Source organism: Enoplosus armatus, chromosome 8, assembly GCF_043641665.1.
Source record: "Enoplosus armatus isolate fEnoArm2 chromosome 8, fEnoArm2.hap1, whole genome shotgun sequence".
Lineage (NCBI taxonomy): Eukaryota > Metazoa > Chordata > Actinopteri > Centrarchiformes > Enoplosidae > Enoplosus > Enoplosus armatus.
The window spans coordinates 726,799-743,979 of NC_092187.1; the positions used below are offsets into that span (position 1 = coordinate 726,799).

At 44.2% G+C, this 17,181-nt stretch overlaps 1 protein-coding gene across 2 annotated transcripts in view; it reads right to left on the reverse strand.

The window, feature by feature from the left end:
• Nucleotides 1-17,181, reverse strand: part of tns2a (tensin 2a) — a 45,414-nt gene that overhangs the window by 17,341 nt on the left and 10,892 nt on the right. Inside the window, exons 2-9 of one of the 2 annotated variants that reach the window (XM_070911190.1) lie at nt 13,752-13,857; nt 13,104-13,141; nt 3,310-3,348; nt 2,907-2,945; nt 2,518-2,567; nt 2,132-2,315; nt 1,667-1,717; nt 1,429-1,551 (exon numbers count right to left, since the gene is read on the reverse strand). In XM_070911190.1, the coding sequence (XP_070767291.1) occupies nt 1,429-1,551; nt 1,667-1,717; nt 2,132-2,315; nt 2,518-2,567; nt 2,907-2,945; nt 3,310-3,348; nt 13,104-13,141; nt 13,752-13,857 (630 nt within the window). Of the gene's footprint in view, nt 1-1,428; nt 1,552-1,666; nt 1,718-2,131; nt 2,316-2,517; nt 2,568-2,906; nt 2,949-3,309; nt 3,349-13,103; nt 13,142-13,751; nt 13,858-17,181 lie in introns of both variants that reach the window. The other variant, XM_070911189.1, reaches the window with a different exon arrangement.

Below are 17,181 nucleotides of genomic sequence, written 5' to 3' on the forward strand. Positions count from 1 at the left end.
CTCATCCTCCAGCACTGTGGTACTTAAGTTAGCTGATGTTCACAGCTTGCAAAAGCTGACAGTTTTGACTGCAGGGTTGACGTTTGAAAGGGATACACGCAGTTAGAAAGAGAAAAGGCAAGAGAGAGAGAGACAGAGACGGGGTAGGGACATAGAAAGATGTGGACAAACAGTCTGAATTCAAATTAAAAAGCTCCCTGTGGTGTTTTTTTCACACCGAGCGCTCTGCACTTCCTGATGCATTCCAAAGAGCTTCCAGCCCCAAATTCCTAATGTGACCCCTCCAGACACCAGTAAGAAGGCTGCACCTCCACACTGAGCACAGTTGAGCTCGTTTTGCTCAATGTGTCTCTCAGTGGAAGATTCTTCATTGGCATGATGGCGTGATCTGCAGCTGGGAAAGAACTGCCTGCAGCTGGAATGTTCTGGAAGCAGCAGACCACAGAAGTAGTCTGGTTTTAGTGCGTAAATTCTCCTGACCAAAACCAATAAATAAAACATCCAGGCAAGCCGCTGGAACTCGGCCGCCCTCAGTGCAAGCTGGTCACTGTTTGGTAGCAGTTTTGCCACTATTTTCATAAGAGGATGCCATAAATGAATCACCAAACGACATGTAACGATGTGGAAGTTAAGCGTGGAGTTGACAAAGTTTGATATATGCATGGAAGTAGCTTATTGAATTATACGGTGCACTCTGCAATTTTGGTTTTAGTCATGTTATGTTTTAACTGCAATATCTAACTGAATTTATCGCATTTCATATCAGAAATAATGAACGGAGAGATTCAGGCTGATTAAACGCAAGTGAAAATTGGAACTGACTCGCATCTCTCAAATGTATCCATGTACATCTAAATATAATTTTGAGGTACCTGATACTTCTAACTACTACTACTACTACATTTCTGAGGGAAATATTGTACTTTTTTTACTGCATTGCATTCATCTGGTAGTTATTCAGTTACTAGTTTTGCAGATTAAGATTTTACATAAGAAACGTGGTGAATCGCTATAGATCAAACAGCCCAATAGTACAGGTGGTTAATTAGCTCAATAATCCAATTATATTCTATTTATTGATACAACAATACATAACAGGGTACTCTTACTTTGTAAATTTGACAATGCAGCATCATTGCTTGTAACAAAGGACCTTTACTGTGTGATATTGCTATTTTTTAGAAGAGGATCAGAATGCTTCTTCCACTACATATGACTCGAATCATATGACTCGAAATATTCTCTAAAGCTGTGTGCTACAATTCTGCTTTGATCAGTAAAAAACGAGCACATTTGCACAGCTTCAAATTCCATATGTGTTGCTACCTCACTAAAAAAACTCATTACTACATTTGGATACATCTGCCCGTCTGGGTAACAGTGGGACGTCCGTCTGAAAAACCCTGGTGGCCCCCTGTGAACTCTGACCTTGCAGTGCAGGACCACCACGTGCTGGGGGTCGGAGGTCAGCCACGTCTCCATGGCCTTACATATGGCACAGATCTTATCCAGCGGTGGGGCGTGGAGGTCGGGCCAGCCAAAGTCATGCACCTGGTGGTTCGAGAAGGAAGAGAAAGGTCATGTCGTTTAAGGAGATTTGACTGAAGGCTGCGAGCTGAACATCTTGACACTCGAGTTACGAGGACTACAAGACGGAGAATTCTACCTTTGGATTTAGTCGGGTGATATCGTGGCGCCTCTCGGAGAGGTTCAGGAGCTGAAGCAGAAAAGATGTTTATCACAGTGGCTAGTTGCGGTTAGAATTATATTTATCATCAGTGTGACAGAAAAAAACCCAAAACCACTCATTTGTGGGGTTGCTACATGTATTTTGTGGCTTCCTGTGAATATATATGTCAAAATATGTTTTGTATAGGGACAAGTATGTAGCATAAATCAATGTCACACACCACCAGATAGAGACAACACAAAACACAAACTCAACATTAAAAACGCAAAACTCAGGACTCAACAAAAAAAGTACAGACAAAACGATACAATACAAGACACAAACTAATACTTCAGCTGAATCAAACCGAATGCTCCAAAGAGGGAGGTAAACTCACTGCTGTAAGCAAACTACGTGACACCTTGTGAAAGCTGCCTGCTGTCTGCATTCCGTTGCCCTCACCAGAAATTTGTCCTGGTGTTTGGACTTCAGCATGGCAGCCACCTCTTTCAGGTTGAGGCGGTACCTCTGCTCCTCCAGCTTTGTGGGGAAGAAAACGGAGATGATCCTCTCTGTGATGTAGGTCAGGTCGAAGTCGTAGTGGCGCTCCATCACTCTCTCCATCACGCGGTCCACGCTGAAGCTCCTGGGGGAAAATGGAGGGGACAATGGAGGGGAAAGGGGAAAGAGGACACACAGTCTGATGAAACTGAGCCAATTAGCTCTCTCACATGATTTGACACTAAACCTTGAAGAATGAAGGAGAGGTTTCCATTAGTCCTCTTTGGAACAAAGCAACAGGCACTTCAATAACATGTATTATAATAAATCAGTGAGATGACCTTTACCTTGGAAGTGTGTTTCTCTGTTTAGTATATGTCAGAGACTTGGTGGAGCCCTGTGGAAAAAACAAAGACACATCTAAAACACATAGCTTACACACCTTTTGATTTTAAGGACAACCCTCGGAAGAAACTTGTCGAACACTTTCTTATTATGGTGTGTGATGAACTTTGCAGCCTTTAGGGGTCACAAGCTTAGGGTTTGTTTTCACTGGTGTGGTTTGTTTATTTTGTGCAAAATCAAATTCAATGACGCCACAAATGTTTTTGGTTTTTTTTCCCTGACAGGTTTGGAAATAGATAATTAGCATGACACTTGAAAACACGAAGATGCAGAGAAGACGTGTGGGGTGAGGAGGAAGAGGAGGGAGGGTGGGAGGTCGAAGGGTGCTCACCAAGTGCTGGGTGTGTCGAGAAGGAGCGGTCCCTCTGCGCTGCTGGATGCAAGGACGGAGGGGCGACAGAGGGGAGAAAAGGGCGGGAAGAGGATGGGATACAGAGGAAGGAACGGAGAGTTAATTAAACAAACAGACTCTCTAATGGATAAACATTACTGCTTCCTGTAGCAACATCAGCTACTTCTTTTTTCTTCGGGACTGGAATCCTACAGTGCTCCAGGAATGAACCAAGCTCAAACCGGGTTGAGGGCTCGGCTTACCAGAAGGAATTCAGAAACCATACGGTGGTTTCTGGGAAGCCATACCTTGTAGCTGAAGCTAGACAAACAGGGAGAACTGGTCTCGTACAGAACATAGAACGCTCTTGAGGAAAAGAAATGGGGGTATGAAGGAGACTCACCACATCATTGGAGGGAGCTGGGGTGCATGCCGAGGTCACCTGGAACACACACACACACACACACACACACACACACGTGAATACAAGGCTGGTTCACACATACACGAAACAGAACAGTCTTTTCGCTTCAAGGCAGACAAGAGGAGACCGAGTTGGGAGGTGATTAAGAGCAAATGCTTCCACAGATAAAAAAAGATGAAGGTGGAAAAATCCACAAATAAAAACAAAAGTCTGGCGAACTACTGAACCTGTAGTCCACCTTAAAGTAGCATCATTTCGCTCGTTCGCTTTCTTGCCGAGAGTTAGACGAGAAGGGTCGATACCGCTCTCGTGTCTTTCTGCGAAATATAATTCTATTCTATCAAAGGAGATATAATGTGTGTATATTAATGAGCTTTAGAGGTTAGGGTAGGTGTATATTCTTTTTACCTTCAGACACAGCCAGGCTAGCTGTTTCCCCCCCTGCTTTCAGTCTACACAGCTATATGATGACAAATAGAGCACAAACACTGCCTGCAAAGCTACTTAAGATGCACTCAAGTGTCAAGTAAATACAAGTACAGCTGATGTTTGAGAGCATGTTTACAAAATGTAAAGTATGTGCAAATGTGAAAATGCACGGCGACACAGCTGGAGCAGTGCTGAGACAGAAACACACTCATACAGAGGGACACATCCCATTCACATGTCTGTTATAGGCCTCCATGTCACTGAACTGTGACCAAAGGAAGCAGGAGCTGAACAACAGCCCTAATGAGGTGTGTGTGTGTGTGTGTGTGTGTGTGTGGGGGGGGGGGGGGCACAGTCATGCTTATGTAACACTCGCAACATGTGGACACACACGTGCGCGCGCGCACACACACACACACGACACACACACACACACAGCAGTGTTGCCGCCGCACAGCCCTTTTTGGACTGTTTATTTGGTTACAGGAAAAGGGCAAGGCCTTGTGTATATCTCATTGTGCAAAAAAGGGAGGTTACACAGGACCTGAACCCGGGGGGGGGGGGGGTGTCACCAAAGTGTGTGTTAATCTTTCCTCCTTCCCTTCTTTCTTCAGCATCAAGCTCAGTCCCTTACCGTCGCTTGTACGTAACTACAGACATCAACAGGAAGGCAGAGGAACAGATAACGAGCTAAATTGAAGCTTGCCGTGTTTGACAGAAGTCGCAGGAAACGGGTTCATGCGGAACATCGGCTATCAAATGACTGAGTGGACCATGTTCCTGTATGACTCACTCTGAGAATTCATGCTTCTTTCCATCTCTGTGGGGAAATTAATCTCAAATCTTATCCTGTGTTGTGGTTCTTTTGTACTCTCAAGTCTGAACCAGATTTAGGCCAGGCCGGGATCTAGTTTCTCTTAATTCACTCAGTTCCTCAGTTTCATTTGATTTATTTTTTATTCTTATTTTTATTTTTTTCTTAAATCAGAGCATGTGAAACAAAGCATTGTGATAGCACATCTAAAGGTTTCACTCTGCAGCAGCAACATATGAAACTCATCCGCCAAGATTTAAAACGTGGCTTTCGATCAGGTCCGTTCTCTTCAAATATTGCATTGCCGGGCCTCATTTCTGGGCCCTTGACATGCTTGTACCCTACTTCTGTCATTCTGCTAAACAACTCTCTAAATCTACCATGACAAGCAAGCAATTACCTCCTTCCTGTCCTGGTCAAGTTCCTTAGATTTCCTCCTTCACTCTCATTAGAAGAAAAGGTGCTTCTTTTTCTCTTTCACTGCATTCTTCTTCTGGTCATAGCAAGCATAACTGCCAGCCTTTCAATCTTTCTATTTTCAATTTGCATTTTGCCAAAACCTGCGGGCAGAGCAGCTTGCAACAGGCAAATAGAGCAGATAGGTGTTGAGTGTTAGTGAAGGATAGTGTTATTTTTGCAGAGGCTGCACATGTTGCACGTCTCCAGTCGGGTGTAGGGGACCTGGACCAAAATCTCTTCCCCTTTCACGGTATAAACGCCTGTGGTATGCTGAGATTTTTTTCTTTAGATTATTGTCAGAGTGGGTAAAACTGCATACGTGCTTTGGGTGAATCTGCTATCCCAGGAGGATGCCAAGAGATGACAATGTAAATCAGAGTCCTGGAAAAACCGGGAGGTTTGGCGAGGACTGTATGTCACCGGGACAGCCAACCCCTCTTTGTGGGGCTTGTTGTGCATTCAATGAAAGCCATGCCATAAAACTAAGAATGAAATCTGGTGGTGCTGTTGGAAAATGCTTCGAACAAGAAAAATCAAAACCTTCTGGAGTCATCCACTGGTTCCAGTTTCTCCTCACTCACTCAATCCTGGAAGTAGTCCACATTGTTTCACATTTCCAGTTGTCATGACTACAAGTTAGACTATTTTGACTGTGTACCCTTTACTGCTTTTTATTTCTGAATGGGTTGATGTTTCCGCACCTTTTCTTCCTTCATTTATAATCTTTCCCCGTTCTCCATTTATTCCTCTACATACCTCTCTTCCCAGAGCCCAGAGAAGGGGCACTGCTCAGGGAGGCCACACCAGATTCCATCTCCCCCAGGCCAACACACAAATCTCCCCTCTCGTTTCACCCCTCTTGCCTCCTTTCCCTCTCATTTTGTCCGTTAATTTCTCCCTTCTTTCTCCAGTTTCCCTCTTTCTTGACCTGCATCCCTCCATTTTTCATCCCTGCACTTCCCTCTTTACTTTCTTTTCACTCATGTCACCCTCTTTCTTCCACATTTTGTACTTTTTACCTCATCTTATTTGTTTTTGTCCCTATCTCTCTTGTGTCTTTTCCTTGTTCTAGTCTCTTTCTCCAATTTCTCCTAATCGCCCTCTCTCTTCCTTTGTTTATTCTCTCCCCCTCCCTCTCGATCTCAATACTTCCTTCCCTTTCCTCTCTCCCTTTTCTTTTCTAATCGGTTTCTAACAAACACCTTCCTGTTGGTCTTCCCCTCACATTTCTACTTCGTACCTGGCTTTCTTGAAATATTTTCATTCACTGCACCTTCCTTTTGAACCTCCACCCTTCTCATGTCTGCGTGGTCCCCGGTCACAAAGTGTCTTGAAACTGGAAGGTCACGGGTTTGATCCCTTGTGACCATCAGTAACCAAATATCCTTGGAAAAAAAACACAAAGAACCACAACGAGCTTGTTCTAACTTATTCCGGATTGAGCAGGTACTAAGATGTGATAGTCACTACATCTGTGAGCAAAGTAGACCGTTGCAACCAGTCCTGATCCTCATCAAACCATATCTGCTCCTTGGTTACATATGAATGCGGCACTCCTTTGATGGTTAGCCTTAGGCGTTATAGTCCCCCCCCATTCCTTCAGCTCCCTTGGGAGACCCAATCAGAGAGCACTGATAAAAGCCACAACGAAACAGCCTTGGAACCTGATGCTGGCCGTGACCTTGTGCGTTTCACCAACACCATCATCAGTGAGGGAGCTAGAGAAGAACACAGGGGGCGTAGATGTGGCCATTCTTTCTCTGACTGCTGACAACAATGGGGATGCAACAGCTACGTCAGCATCAATGAAGCACCTAAAGACAACTGACTCAACAACAAACAAGACCAAACACTGCCATGCTCATTTGACCAGTCAGACATGTTAATGCACCGAAGAAGCTAACTACACATTCCAATTCCAAGTAACTGAATGGTAAAAGGAACATATGTTAAAATAAGTCTGAAAAGGAGGAAAAGAAGTAACAGGGATGTTGGGACTGGGGGGTTGACAATCACATGCTCTATTTTGGAGTTCACATGCATCTACCTGTTGACTAAAGCCCTTATAATTAATGTGGGTGGAAAACACTACTATTGCTCTTGCCCACACATTTTGTGTTTCAAAGCCTGCTTCTGACAAGATAATAGAAGTCCCACTTGCTTACATGACTGCAGCTGTACTGGAATGCCACCCGAAGAAAAATTGTATGGAAAGTTGTTTGTCACGTGAGTTATATGCAAGCTTTGGGGGTGCTGTACAGTTTATCGCACTCTTGCAATTAAGCGTCTCTGTTTTAAGACCTAGCTTCAGATATCTGGCAAGGCATCCAAACTAACTGAACCTTTTTATGTCTGCCAGTTAAAAAAGGATGGTCTCTCTTGTGTTCAAACCTGCGGCACTAATTGTACGACAGTTTTGAGTTACCTGGCTTAGCTTTATAACTATGCTTCAAATGCACCCCCCCCCCATGCCTAATGCCTCGTAATCATAACAAGGTGGACTTCCTAAACAAAAGCAGAAAGTACCCAGACTAACAAGAGGGGACTTCGAGGACAGGCTTAGCAAAAACAACACCTGTGAAACGCTTCTATCCTCTGGACTTAGGAGTCACGTATATCACAGCTCTTTTCTGTGTGAGGCCGGCTAACAAAGTGTTTATCTATGTTTTATGTTTTATTTTTCATCACTGTTACAGCACGTTTGCCTCTCTCACTCTTTGTGTCTCTTGTTCCCACACTTTCTTTTTGCCCCCCCCCCAAAAAAAGGGAAGAAAGGGATTTCTGTCTCCAGCCATTTCGTTTTTTCGCTCCAAGCAGCTGAGAGGGAGGGTCACATGGATCCCTGCGGTAGAGCTTTAATGACCAATGCGGGATGCAATTCCCTGTTATGGAGGCTGTTTTCATGACACACACATACACAGATAAACTCATTAAGTTATGCAGAAGGAACAACACAAATAGGAATGCACACGTGTTGCTTGTACAGTACGCGTAGAAGGCCGGAGAACGTATACATCGCCCATCTTTACCCTCTGAAAGCTCTGAGCCAGACAAAAACAAAGGCGGGTAAATAAACAAAGCAGGAAGTCATGGGGTCGGGGTGAGACTGGGAGAGATCAACGACGGAAAAATCTCCAGTGAACCAACCAACATTATTACAGATCTTCAGTGATTTCCCTGCCTGCCCTCTGCGGTTGAGCTTCCCCTAAATGCCTCTCCCGTTGATAAGCAGGCACAGACACAATTCCCAAAAGCGCAACGCCCCCCTCCTCGTACTATATTTGCAGCACCCTTCAGCCTAAACAGTATTTACCATATACCACAAAAATGCATTCACCACAGCTCACAAACCAGAAGGCTCAGTGGCGAACGTCTATGTCGTCTTCCTATAATTTTCCTTTTCTTTTGTTTTGCTGCGTTCATCTTCTCACTGAGGCCTGAGGAGGTGAGTTTAGACGGACGGGAGACAAAACAAGGAGACACAAAGACAGCACGGACCCATTAGTCACAGGCACGCACCTGGTGGACCCCTACAGGAAAGGTTTCGTTATACTTGGTGAGATCAATATCAACAGATGGGGAGCGAAAGTGTCGATCGGTTGACACACGCTTTGTGATGTCAGCATTACTTCCTTCCAGGATTTCTACGCATTTCTTCCGACTCCAGCTTTACATCGACAAAGCTTAAATGTTTTTTTTTTTGGTGTTTTTTGTGGATTTGTCATAATGTGAAATGCCCCGAAATTAATAGCCAGTACAAATGGTGACAGTGGATATCACTAAAATCTGTGACTCATGTCCTGCACCAGTGTGGGTGTCAATATTTAAGATCCATGGTAACAGAGATATCCAAACAGTCTCTTCCTGTTAGATTCAAGGCCAAACCCACTGGCCAATTAGTGCAGCTTATGCCCCTGCTGGTGTACGCACACACACGCACATACACACACACACACACACACACACACACACACACACACACACACGTGGACTGGCGGAGTCCCAATTTGGCTAACTTAGCTGTCATGCTTATGGTTTTATGGTTCTGCACACACACACACACGCACACGTGCGCGCGCGCACACACACACACAGCTTGAACTCAAAATATGGCAGCCTATCTCCGCCAATTACCAGTGCTGTCTGTGATAAAGTGGCAACTCCTTTAGTCAGGAGAGTCAGTCACAGTCCCTGTAATGTTAAAACAGACGGCTCACACTGACTACATGGGTATACTGTGAAGTGCGGGGCCTGGCCTACAGGAGAGAAACCAGAGGCCTGGGCTCGAGGCCACAAAACTCTAACCAGAGATTACTCACTATTGATGTCACTAAATTCCCCAGAAACTACATTTCTGTCATGCTTTCCACCACGTAGTGAAATGATGCGGAAAGTTACTTCAGTAATACCTAAACCTTTGTTGTCACAAGTCTCACAGCCTTGGCACTGAAAACCGCTAAAAACTAACATGTTTCAACAGCAATGACTGCAATCGCTCACTGCAACAACCAGGAAGAGATTTGACCAAGAGGTCTGCAGGGCGAGGGGGAGTGGGGGGATGTTGGGTACGCTGTGATGTTGAGATGCTTGTTGGGAAAACAGGGATTACGGTACCCTTTTTCTGCCATCATTCCATCTCATCATCTCTTCCTATGTTCTGCTTCTATTAGTCAGAAATAAATCACATGTAAGTACCATGGCCTTGAGGAAAATGGCTCCAGTGAAGAAAGAACAGGGTTTAAACAGTATCCAAGAAAGAAAAGGTACCTTACAGACTGTTTCCTCTACTGCTCTTTCACCTCGAATGCATTTTCCTGACTAAAAATAATTGAATAAAAAGGATGGCTAACTCCTTTCCAGTCAGTGCGATGAAATGGACAGTATTGGAGTCTGCTAGTGTACTCATCGGTCAGCCTCTAAAGTGAATTCAATTCAATTCCATTTTATTTATACAGCGCCAAATCATAACAAAAGTCATCTCATGACACTTTACAAATAGAACAGGTCTAGACCGACTCTTTATGATGTTATTACAGAGACCCAACAGTTCCCACCATGAGCAAGTACTTTGGCGACAGTGGCAAGGAAAAAACTTCCTTTTAAGAGGCAGAAACCTCGAGCAGAACCAGACTCTAGGTGGGCGGTCATCTGCTTTGACCGGTTGGAGTCACACTAATATTCTGTCAGCCAGTCAGTCATTAAGTATCTGGCAACTGGAAACCTTTATGATTTCGTAGTTCGCCTTTGGCAGTAAATGCTGTAGTACTAACATATCTGTTATCTGTTATGTAGACCACAGATTATAGAAAATGATCACAATTCTCATTGCATTAGCAATATTAGTGACGAAAATTGCAATTCGACGAATTGTTCTGCCTAACTAAGAATTAGCTCAAAAGGTCATTAATACCTAATACATACACCCAATGAACGGATGGCTTTTAACCGCTCAAAGAAACTCACAAAGCAAAGTGGTCACACTCGGTCTGCTTCACCGTCAGCCAATCACCAGTCGGCTTTGCCGCCATGCTTACGGAGATGTATACAGAAGCCTGGCAAGAACCGGACGCCTTGCAGATGACCTCTAGATGTGTGTGCGTGCACGTAAACACACCCAAACATGGTATATGTGCTCATGGAGCAGGAGGGTAGAGGTGGTAGATTCATACACAAGGTAATAACTTCCAAATGTGATGACATGCAAGTGCGGAAGTACCGTGAACTAATAACACTTGTAACACAGGTAAGAACAGCTGTTTAGCACTCTCTGTAGAAGGAAGGCTAAAGCTAATCAGCTGGGATCGATTATTTGCATCCATAAATGTCTCTATCATCACAAAATAAGCACGCGCTTGAGAATTCACAGTAGTACAGACGAATGCCTCAGATTTCCCCCTACATACGATGTTAGATAACAGCTGAGATGGACCCAGCAGCCAGACCCCCACTCCCTGCCTTATCCGACCCCACCCCTCCCTTCCTGGGCAACAGCGATGGCTATCGCGGTCTGACAACCAGTCAACAACCAGTCAACAACCACACATCGTCACACACAGTTGCAGTAAGGTTATCAAACAACGTGCTGCTCCTTTATGTAGTCAGTCTCAACAACGAATTAAGTTTGTCCGGCATGTCTGTAGAACAACTACAAGTTTTATTTCATTATTTGCTGTTTCACAATGGCTTGAAACATGTCTTCTGTCATTTACTGCAAATCAAGGAATGCAAATATCTGCACTTAAGGAGAGAGTGACATTTTTCTCTTCATCCCTGTTTGTTTTAAAGGAATAGTTCAACATTTGGGGAAATATTCTTCATCGCTATCTTGCCGAGAGTCACTCACAGTCAGTCGCTCTCGTGTCTGTATGCTTAATATATACGTAGCTTAGCATAAAAACTGGAAACGAGGGGAAAACAGCTAGCCTACCAGCACCTCTGAAGCTCACTAAGTAATATCTTGTGAAATTCCTAGACACGTTTTGTTTTCAATTTTGGACAGAGCCAGGCTGGCTGTTTTCCCCTGCTTCCAGACCTTTTTGCTAAGCTAAGCTAATCGGCTGTAGCTTCTTATTTAGCGTACGGACACCAGGGTGGTATTGATCATCCTTTAAGTCAAATATATTAATAAAAACAACATGTCCGGAAGCAAACCACCTTGTAAACTCTAAGCAAGGATAAAAGACAACCCTATCACAAGTTGTACTGGAAAATCTGATTTCACTTTTTTTTTTATTGCGTGCACTGTTTCAAAGCCGCCCTTTCATCTCTGAGCTCATCCTCGGGGGGGCCCTCCTCCTCTCCAGATACAGGACTCGAGGACGGAGTGATGCTGGAGGACTGAGGCCCGTCTTTGCCACATGCCTTCGCCCTTGGCTTTCTCTTTTTTCGTCTGCTGCCTGCCTCAGCTTCTACCCACTCGCTGTCACTTTGGCCATGGCTGGCATTCTCCCCCTCTGCATCCCTCTGTCTATTCATGATACCATCCCTCTATCAATGACCCAGAGGCAGCAGTGTGGGCTTTGAGCAAAACTTGCAGCTCTCTCAGAGGAATGCAAACTGAGCAGCCTTCACATTACCAGAGACCTCGAGACCTCTGCCCTCACAGAGCCACTATCATTGGGTCTTCTTCACACCTCACTAACAATCTACTAAACTAACTGAACTAAAAATCTATTACGCTATTCCTCTATGTTATAGTCCAGCGCAGTCACATCAATCTCCCACGGGTCCCATGAAGCAAGATTAGCGGGTCAGCATTTGGGCTTAACCTTGAATTAACGGGGTCACGGCGGTGGCAGGTGATGACCGCACATTTATGCTCACTCTGTCAACTTCAAATAGTTTCACTGTTATGTTTTATATCTCTCATTTATCCAGTTCTTCTTATAATAAAACCATAAATGTCTCCTTCCCATGGTTACCACTGCTGCTGTCTATTTAATGTGCACATTTGGCAGCATTATGTTTTACGCAGTTTCCTTTACCACATTTATTATTGGAGTGTTTTGACCTTGTTTCACGAGACATCTGCCCGGTCACTGACTTGTCGTGGCGCTAATTCTCAAGTTCAGTGCCATTAAACCTCTGCAGAAGAAAGGGGGAAATCGAGACGACGCGATTAAAAGAGTCAGACCTCAAACGGTGAAAAACCATGTGGAAAACATGATGGAAATGTTGCATTTATGTTTGTTTCACGGATTCATTTGAAGAACAAGTCTCCCCAGGGCTCCACACAGACCTGATGTGAAAGCTTGACTGACAGATGAGTCACATGGCTCTTTGTCACATTTTGTTTGTATTGATACGAACTTTTCCACCTCAGTGAAGCATAAAAAACTATTTTGTAATATTTCAACCTTTTTTTCTCTCGGATTTCTGGCTTTTCTACTCAAATTGAAAATGCGCATAAAATGACAATATGGCCCCTAGTGGGCGGAAACGCACGGTGATAAAAGTGTATTTTGAGCTGACAAACTTTCACATCACTTCCAATCCTGTCCAGCACTGTATCACAACTGATCTGTATTTTGGGACCATGCTCAGAAGGGGCGGATGCGAGGCGGATCCTTACCTTGGCCTCACACTTCCTGTGGGTGGTGGTCTTGCATACTAAGAGGAAAGAGTGTAGGGAAGGATGGAGGAAAGAAAAAAAAAGACAAAAGGAGTATTGTCATAGCTGCATTTTCCAGTTATTTATATCAACATGCAAAATGTGTAGTTTAGTAGTCTGCATATGAAGTAATGAGGTCAACCTGCGTTCTATAACCTCCATTTGATTTTATTGCACGTCAGGTTCTAGAGCACGACCCCAGTAAAAATGATATCATCCTGCTTTACTACAGCACAGTTAATCTCTTACATCCCAAAGGGAAAGACATGCCGAGATTACGACATGCGTCAAAGCACCAGTGCCTTTTTAAAATTTTGCATGTGGGCTTACAATGTTGACGCATCGCACTGTTTTTTTAAACTCTAGGAAACTATTTTGTCACATTCGCTCTCCAGATTTGGCAGCAGGACTTTGAGTGCTTCTTTTGGCAGAATGGCGCATCCAGTGTATGCTACAGGTAACTACGTGCTGCCCTTGGTTCACTCACAGGGTGACGCGTCCTGCTGCCGTTCTAGCCCGTAGTGACATTGCTTGCGATGTCCGTCTTAGCCCTTCAGAGTAATTTCAAACTGTAACACCAGTGACAACACATGATCGAGCAACATTTACCTCTGCAGAAGGAGCCGACGCTGTCGACGCTCTGCCGACACACGCTGCACTGCCGCTTCTTCTTGAAGGTCTTTTCCTTGAAGACGTGGGGCTCCCCCTTTGACCCCTGTGCACACACACAAACACACGCAAGGAAAAAGTGAGACGAACGCTCAGTTGGAGACAGATCCAGACGCGGCAATGCAGTCTGTGGATCAGCCTACACCCAGAAACAATGCAAGAATCCGTGTTTGAACTTCATCCAAGAGTCTGTTAACCCTCTATATGATTCCATCTGATGGGATGAAAACAAGACTCACAGAGAAACTGGACTCTTTTCACAAAACGAAAGAAGGAAACAAAGTAATGGCTTGTGAGTTAGTGGACTGGAATAATGACAGGAGCTTAGAACTGTCAGCTTTGACCTGTGTGTATGACAGACCAGGGTGCATAGTTGAGGTGTGTGTGTGTGTGTGTGTGTGTGTATGAATGTATGTGCACAACTATGGCTACATCCAATCTCTACTCCCTGTGCCTCTTGAACTTCTGTTCTGGTTGTGTAACTGTCTTCCAGTAATAATCCTTGTGGTTCCCGCCCAAACCCAACTATAATCCTTAGTGTGTGTGTGTGTGTGTGTGTGTGTGTGTGTGTGTATGTGTGTGAAGGTTTGGGAAAGAGAAAAAAAGAGCAAGCATGTTGGTCTAAATCTTAGAAAGAGAGCGGAGGAAGGGGAAAGTAAAATAAATCGGTGATTTTCCTTTCTCATGCCCACATGTGTCACAATGGGAATTAGCATGTGTGTTAGTGTGTGTATATCAGTGTGTGTGTGTGTGGTAGCCATTCCTGCCCAGCCCCTCTTTGTTTCCCAACATGGGATCAGATCCGCAGATGACTGGGCCTGACGTGACTCCGCGGAGGCTTTGAACATGAGAACACTAACAACCGCGGGCTAAGTACGGAGACTGCTAAGCATGTTTTCATGCATGGATACATAATGGGAGGAGGAAACTGGGGGGGGGGGGGGGCATGTGAACAAACAGTATGCGCGATGTCATGCTGAGAGGCAGCACATATATTCTGGAAATTGGCAGGTATTGAGTCAAAAGCGTAGGATTTGGGGCAGAAAGTGTTTCTCTGTTCACTCATCTGAGAGAAAATACTAAAATAATTAGAAAATAATAAGAGCTATACGTCAGAACACGATCATGCTGCTAAGGCTGCTCAGTGTCCATGTCTCCGCAGCTTTGGATCATCAAACTGATACATCCACATAAAGGTTTTTTTGTGTGTGTTTCCTCTCTGTGTGCTTTTCCTCCTTGGTAACAAAGAAAGTGGAGCTGTTTGCACACGTTTTCCATGATCCTGCTGCTCTGACGCTGTTCTAGGCACTGGACAGTGTTTGGACAGCTGCCTGCTAGGCATCACCCTCTGCCAGCAGTGTTCAGCAGCTGCTGGCCTGCTCCGGTGCAAGCAGCCCTGGATGGCGGAGGTGGACCGGGTGGGTGGCTCAGGGGCTGGTGGTGGGCTGATGGTCTGCTATGTAATGCGGTGTGGTTGGAGGATTGACGTCCCTCTCTAAAACTGTGTAGTCATTACTTTAGGAAACTGTATATTTCTTATGTTGGACTCTATTTCACCAAGTATGACTTGGCCTATTCTCATTCATGCTTTTTTTCCCCCAGTGACAAACCACAATCCACAAAGACTTCATTAAAGGTTCGTGTTGTCTTATCTTGATCCTGTTTTGATGAATCCGTGATTTGGCTCTCCTTCCTTACTCCAAGCCCACCCTTTCCTGAATCCTACATGTAACAAAGTCTCCTTCGCCTCGTGACCAATTTAACTACCTCATGTATTCCTTGCTCATTAGCTCTGCCTACAGACCAAGCATGTTAGATATGCACACACAGTCACAAAAGAACACCAAACCTCTTCCTCCGAACTTATTCTTATGCGTGTATTCAGTGTACATAGTATGTCTTGTGTAGTATGTGTGTGTGTGTATGAGTTTAACTGTCAGCTTAACTGCAGTGGTGATGCGGGCTGTGAGGTAAACACACAGACGAGAGGCTGGCAGCATTCTTCCTCTTTCAGACACAATCAAGACAACTATACAGTCCGACCACAGGCAGTCATGGTCAGGCATCTGACGTGATACATGGCTGCTCCTGAGGGCTGTATAAGGTCTCATGTTGATTGACACGAATATAAACTGCTGCACTCATGGCAAGTCTTCCCTGATGTAGATGAAACCGCTATATATTTCAGGCAACTGACAATAATTGGTGTGCTGCGGTGCCCTGGTGACCTGAGGGTTATGGTGCTGACCATGAACTGCAGCGTCCCTGGTTTGCGACCTTTCTTGCATCTCTTTCACCCTTCATTTCCTGTCACCTATCTACTCGGCTATCCAATAAAGGCATACAAAGAAATATTATATATTAAAAAAAAGGTTTGCAGGTTTGATCTCTGCAACAACCATGTGCAGAAAAAGTACGCTGAATAAACAAATACAGTATCTAAAACATCAATAAATTAAGTACACTTTACAGAAATGTTCACTGTTATTAGTAACAGTAATTATATCTAATTATATATTATCGGGTGCAAACTCCATCTGCTGATGAAGATGATGTGATATGGTCAAAAGCTCCACAAAAGCTACCAAATGGACTTAGTAATGGCACCTGTAATTATTTCATCTGTATGGCTGAGTGTTGTCAAGACTGGCAGAGTCACTATTATTGATACCTGCCACAAAAAGTAAGTTGTGGATACATTTTTTTTTACAATGCTGACACAAGTTAATACACACAGGGTGAATATTAGCTCAGCAGCGTTAGCTTGGGGAAAAGACACTAGCTACAGAAAGCTAACGTAGCCTCACTGTATTTCGGACATCACTTGACCTTTTGACGTAAATTATTTAAATAAATATGTCCAGGTCGCGAATCAAATATGCTGTATATCTGTGTCATCCATTCTTTCATTCCCTCCTTTTTGTTTTCTGACCATCCAAAAAGCATCTACTCCATTCATTTGAGAGAAATTAGAGTGAGTTTAAGAGACAAACTATTACCTCCGGTAAAACATGTGTTATTTGGTATTCAGCACTCTGAGCTAATAAAGAAAGCGTAACGGTTAGATCACTTCTGCTGCCTGAGAGAAAAGAGCTGACAAACAGAAGAGATGAAACGTTCAAAATGAGAATACAATCATTTGTCTATTTAGCAGGAAGTGAACAAGGAGATGCTCATAGGCACAACCGCAGAGGTTAACCAAACTGGATCCATCTGCCATCACGGACAAGTACTTATGGACGAATCCTCACAAGCATACAGCACATGTGACCATGTGAGCCACAAAGCATCCACCAGCTGGGATCTGCCTACGTTTCCACAGAAGTGACACATGTTGTAAACAGCTACCTGAGGCCTCGAGAAGCAAAAC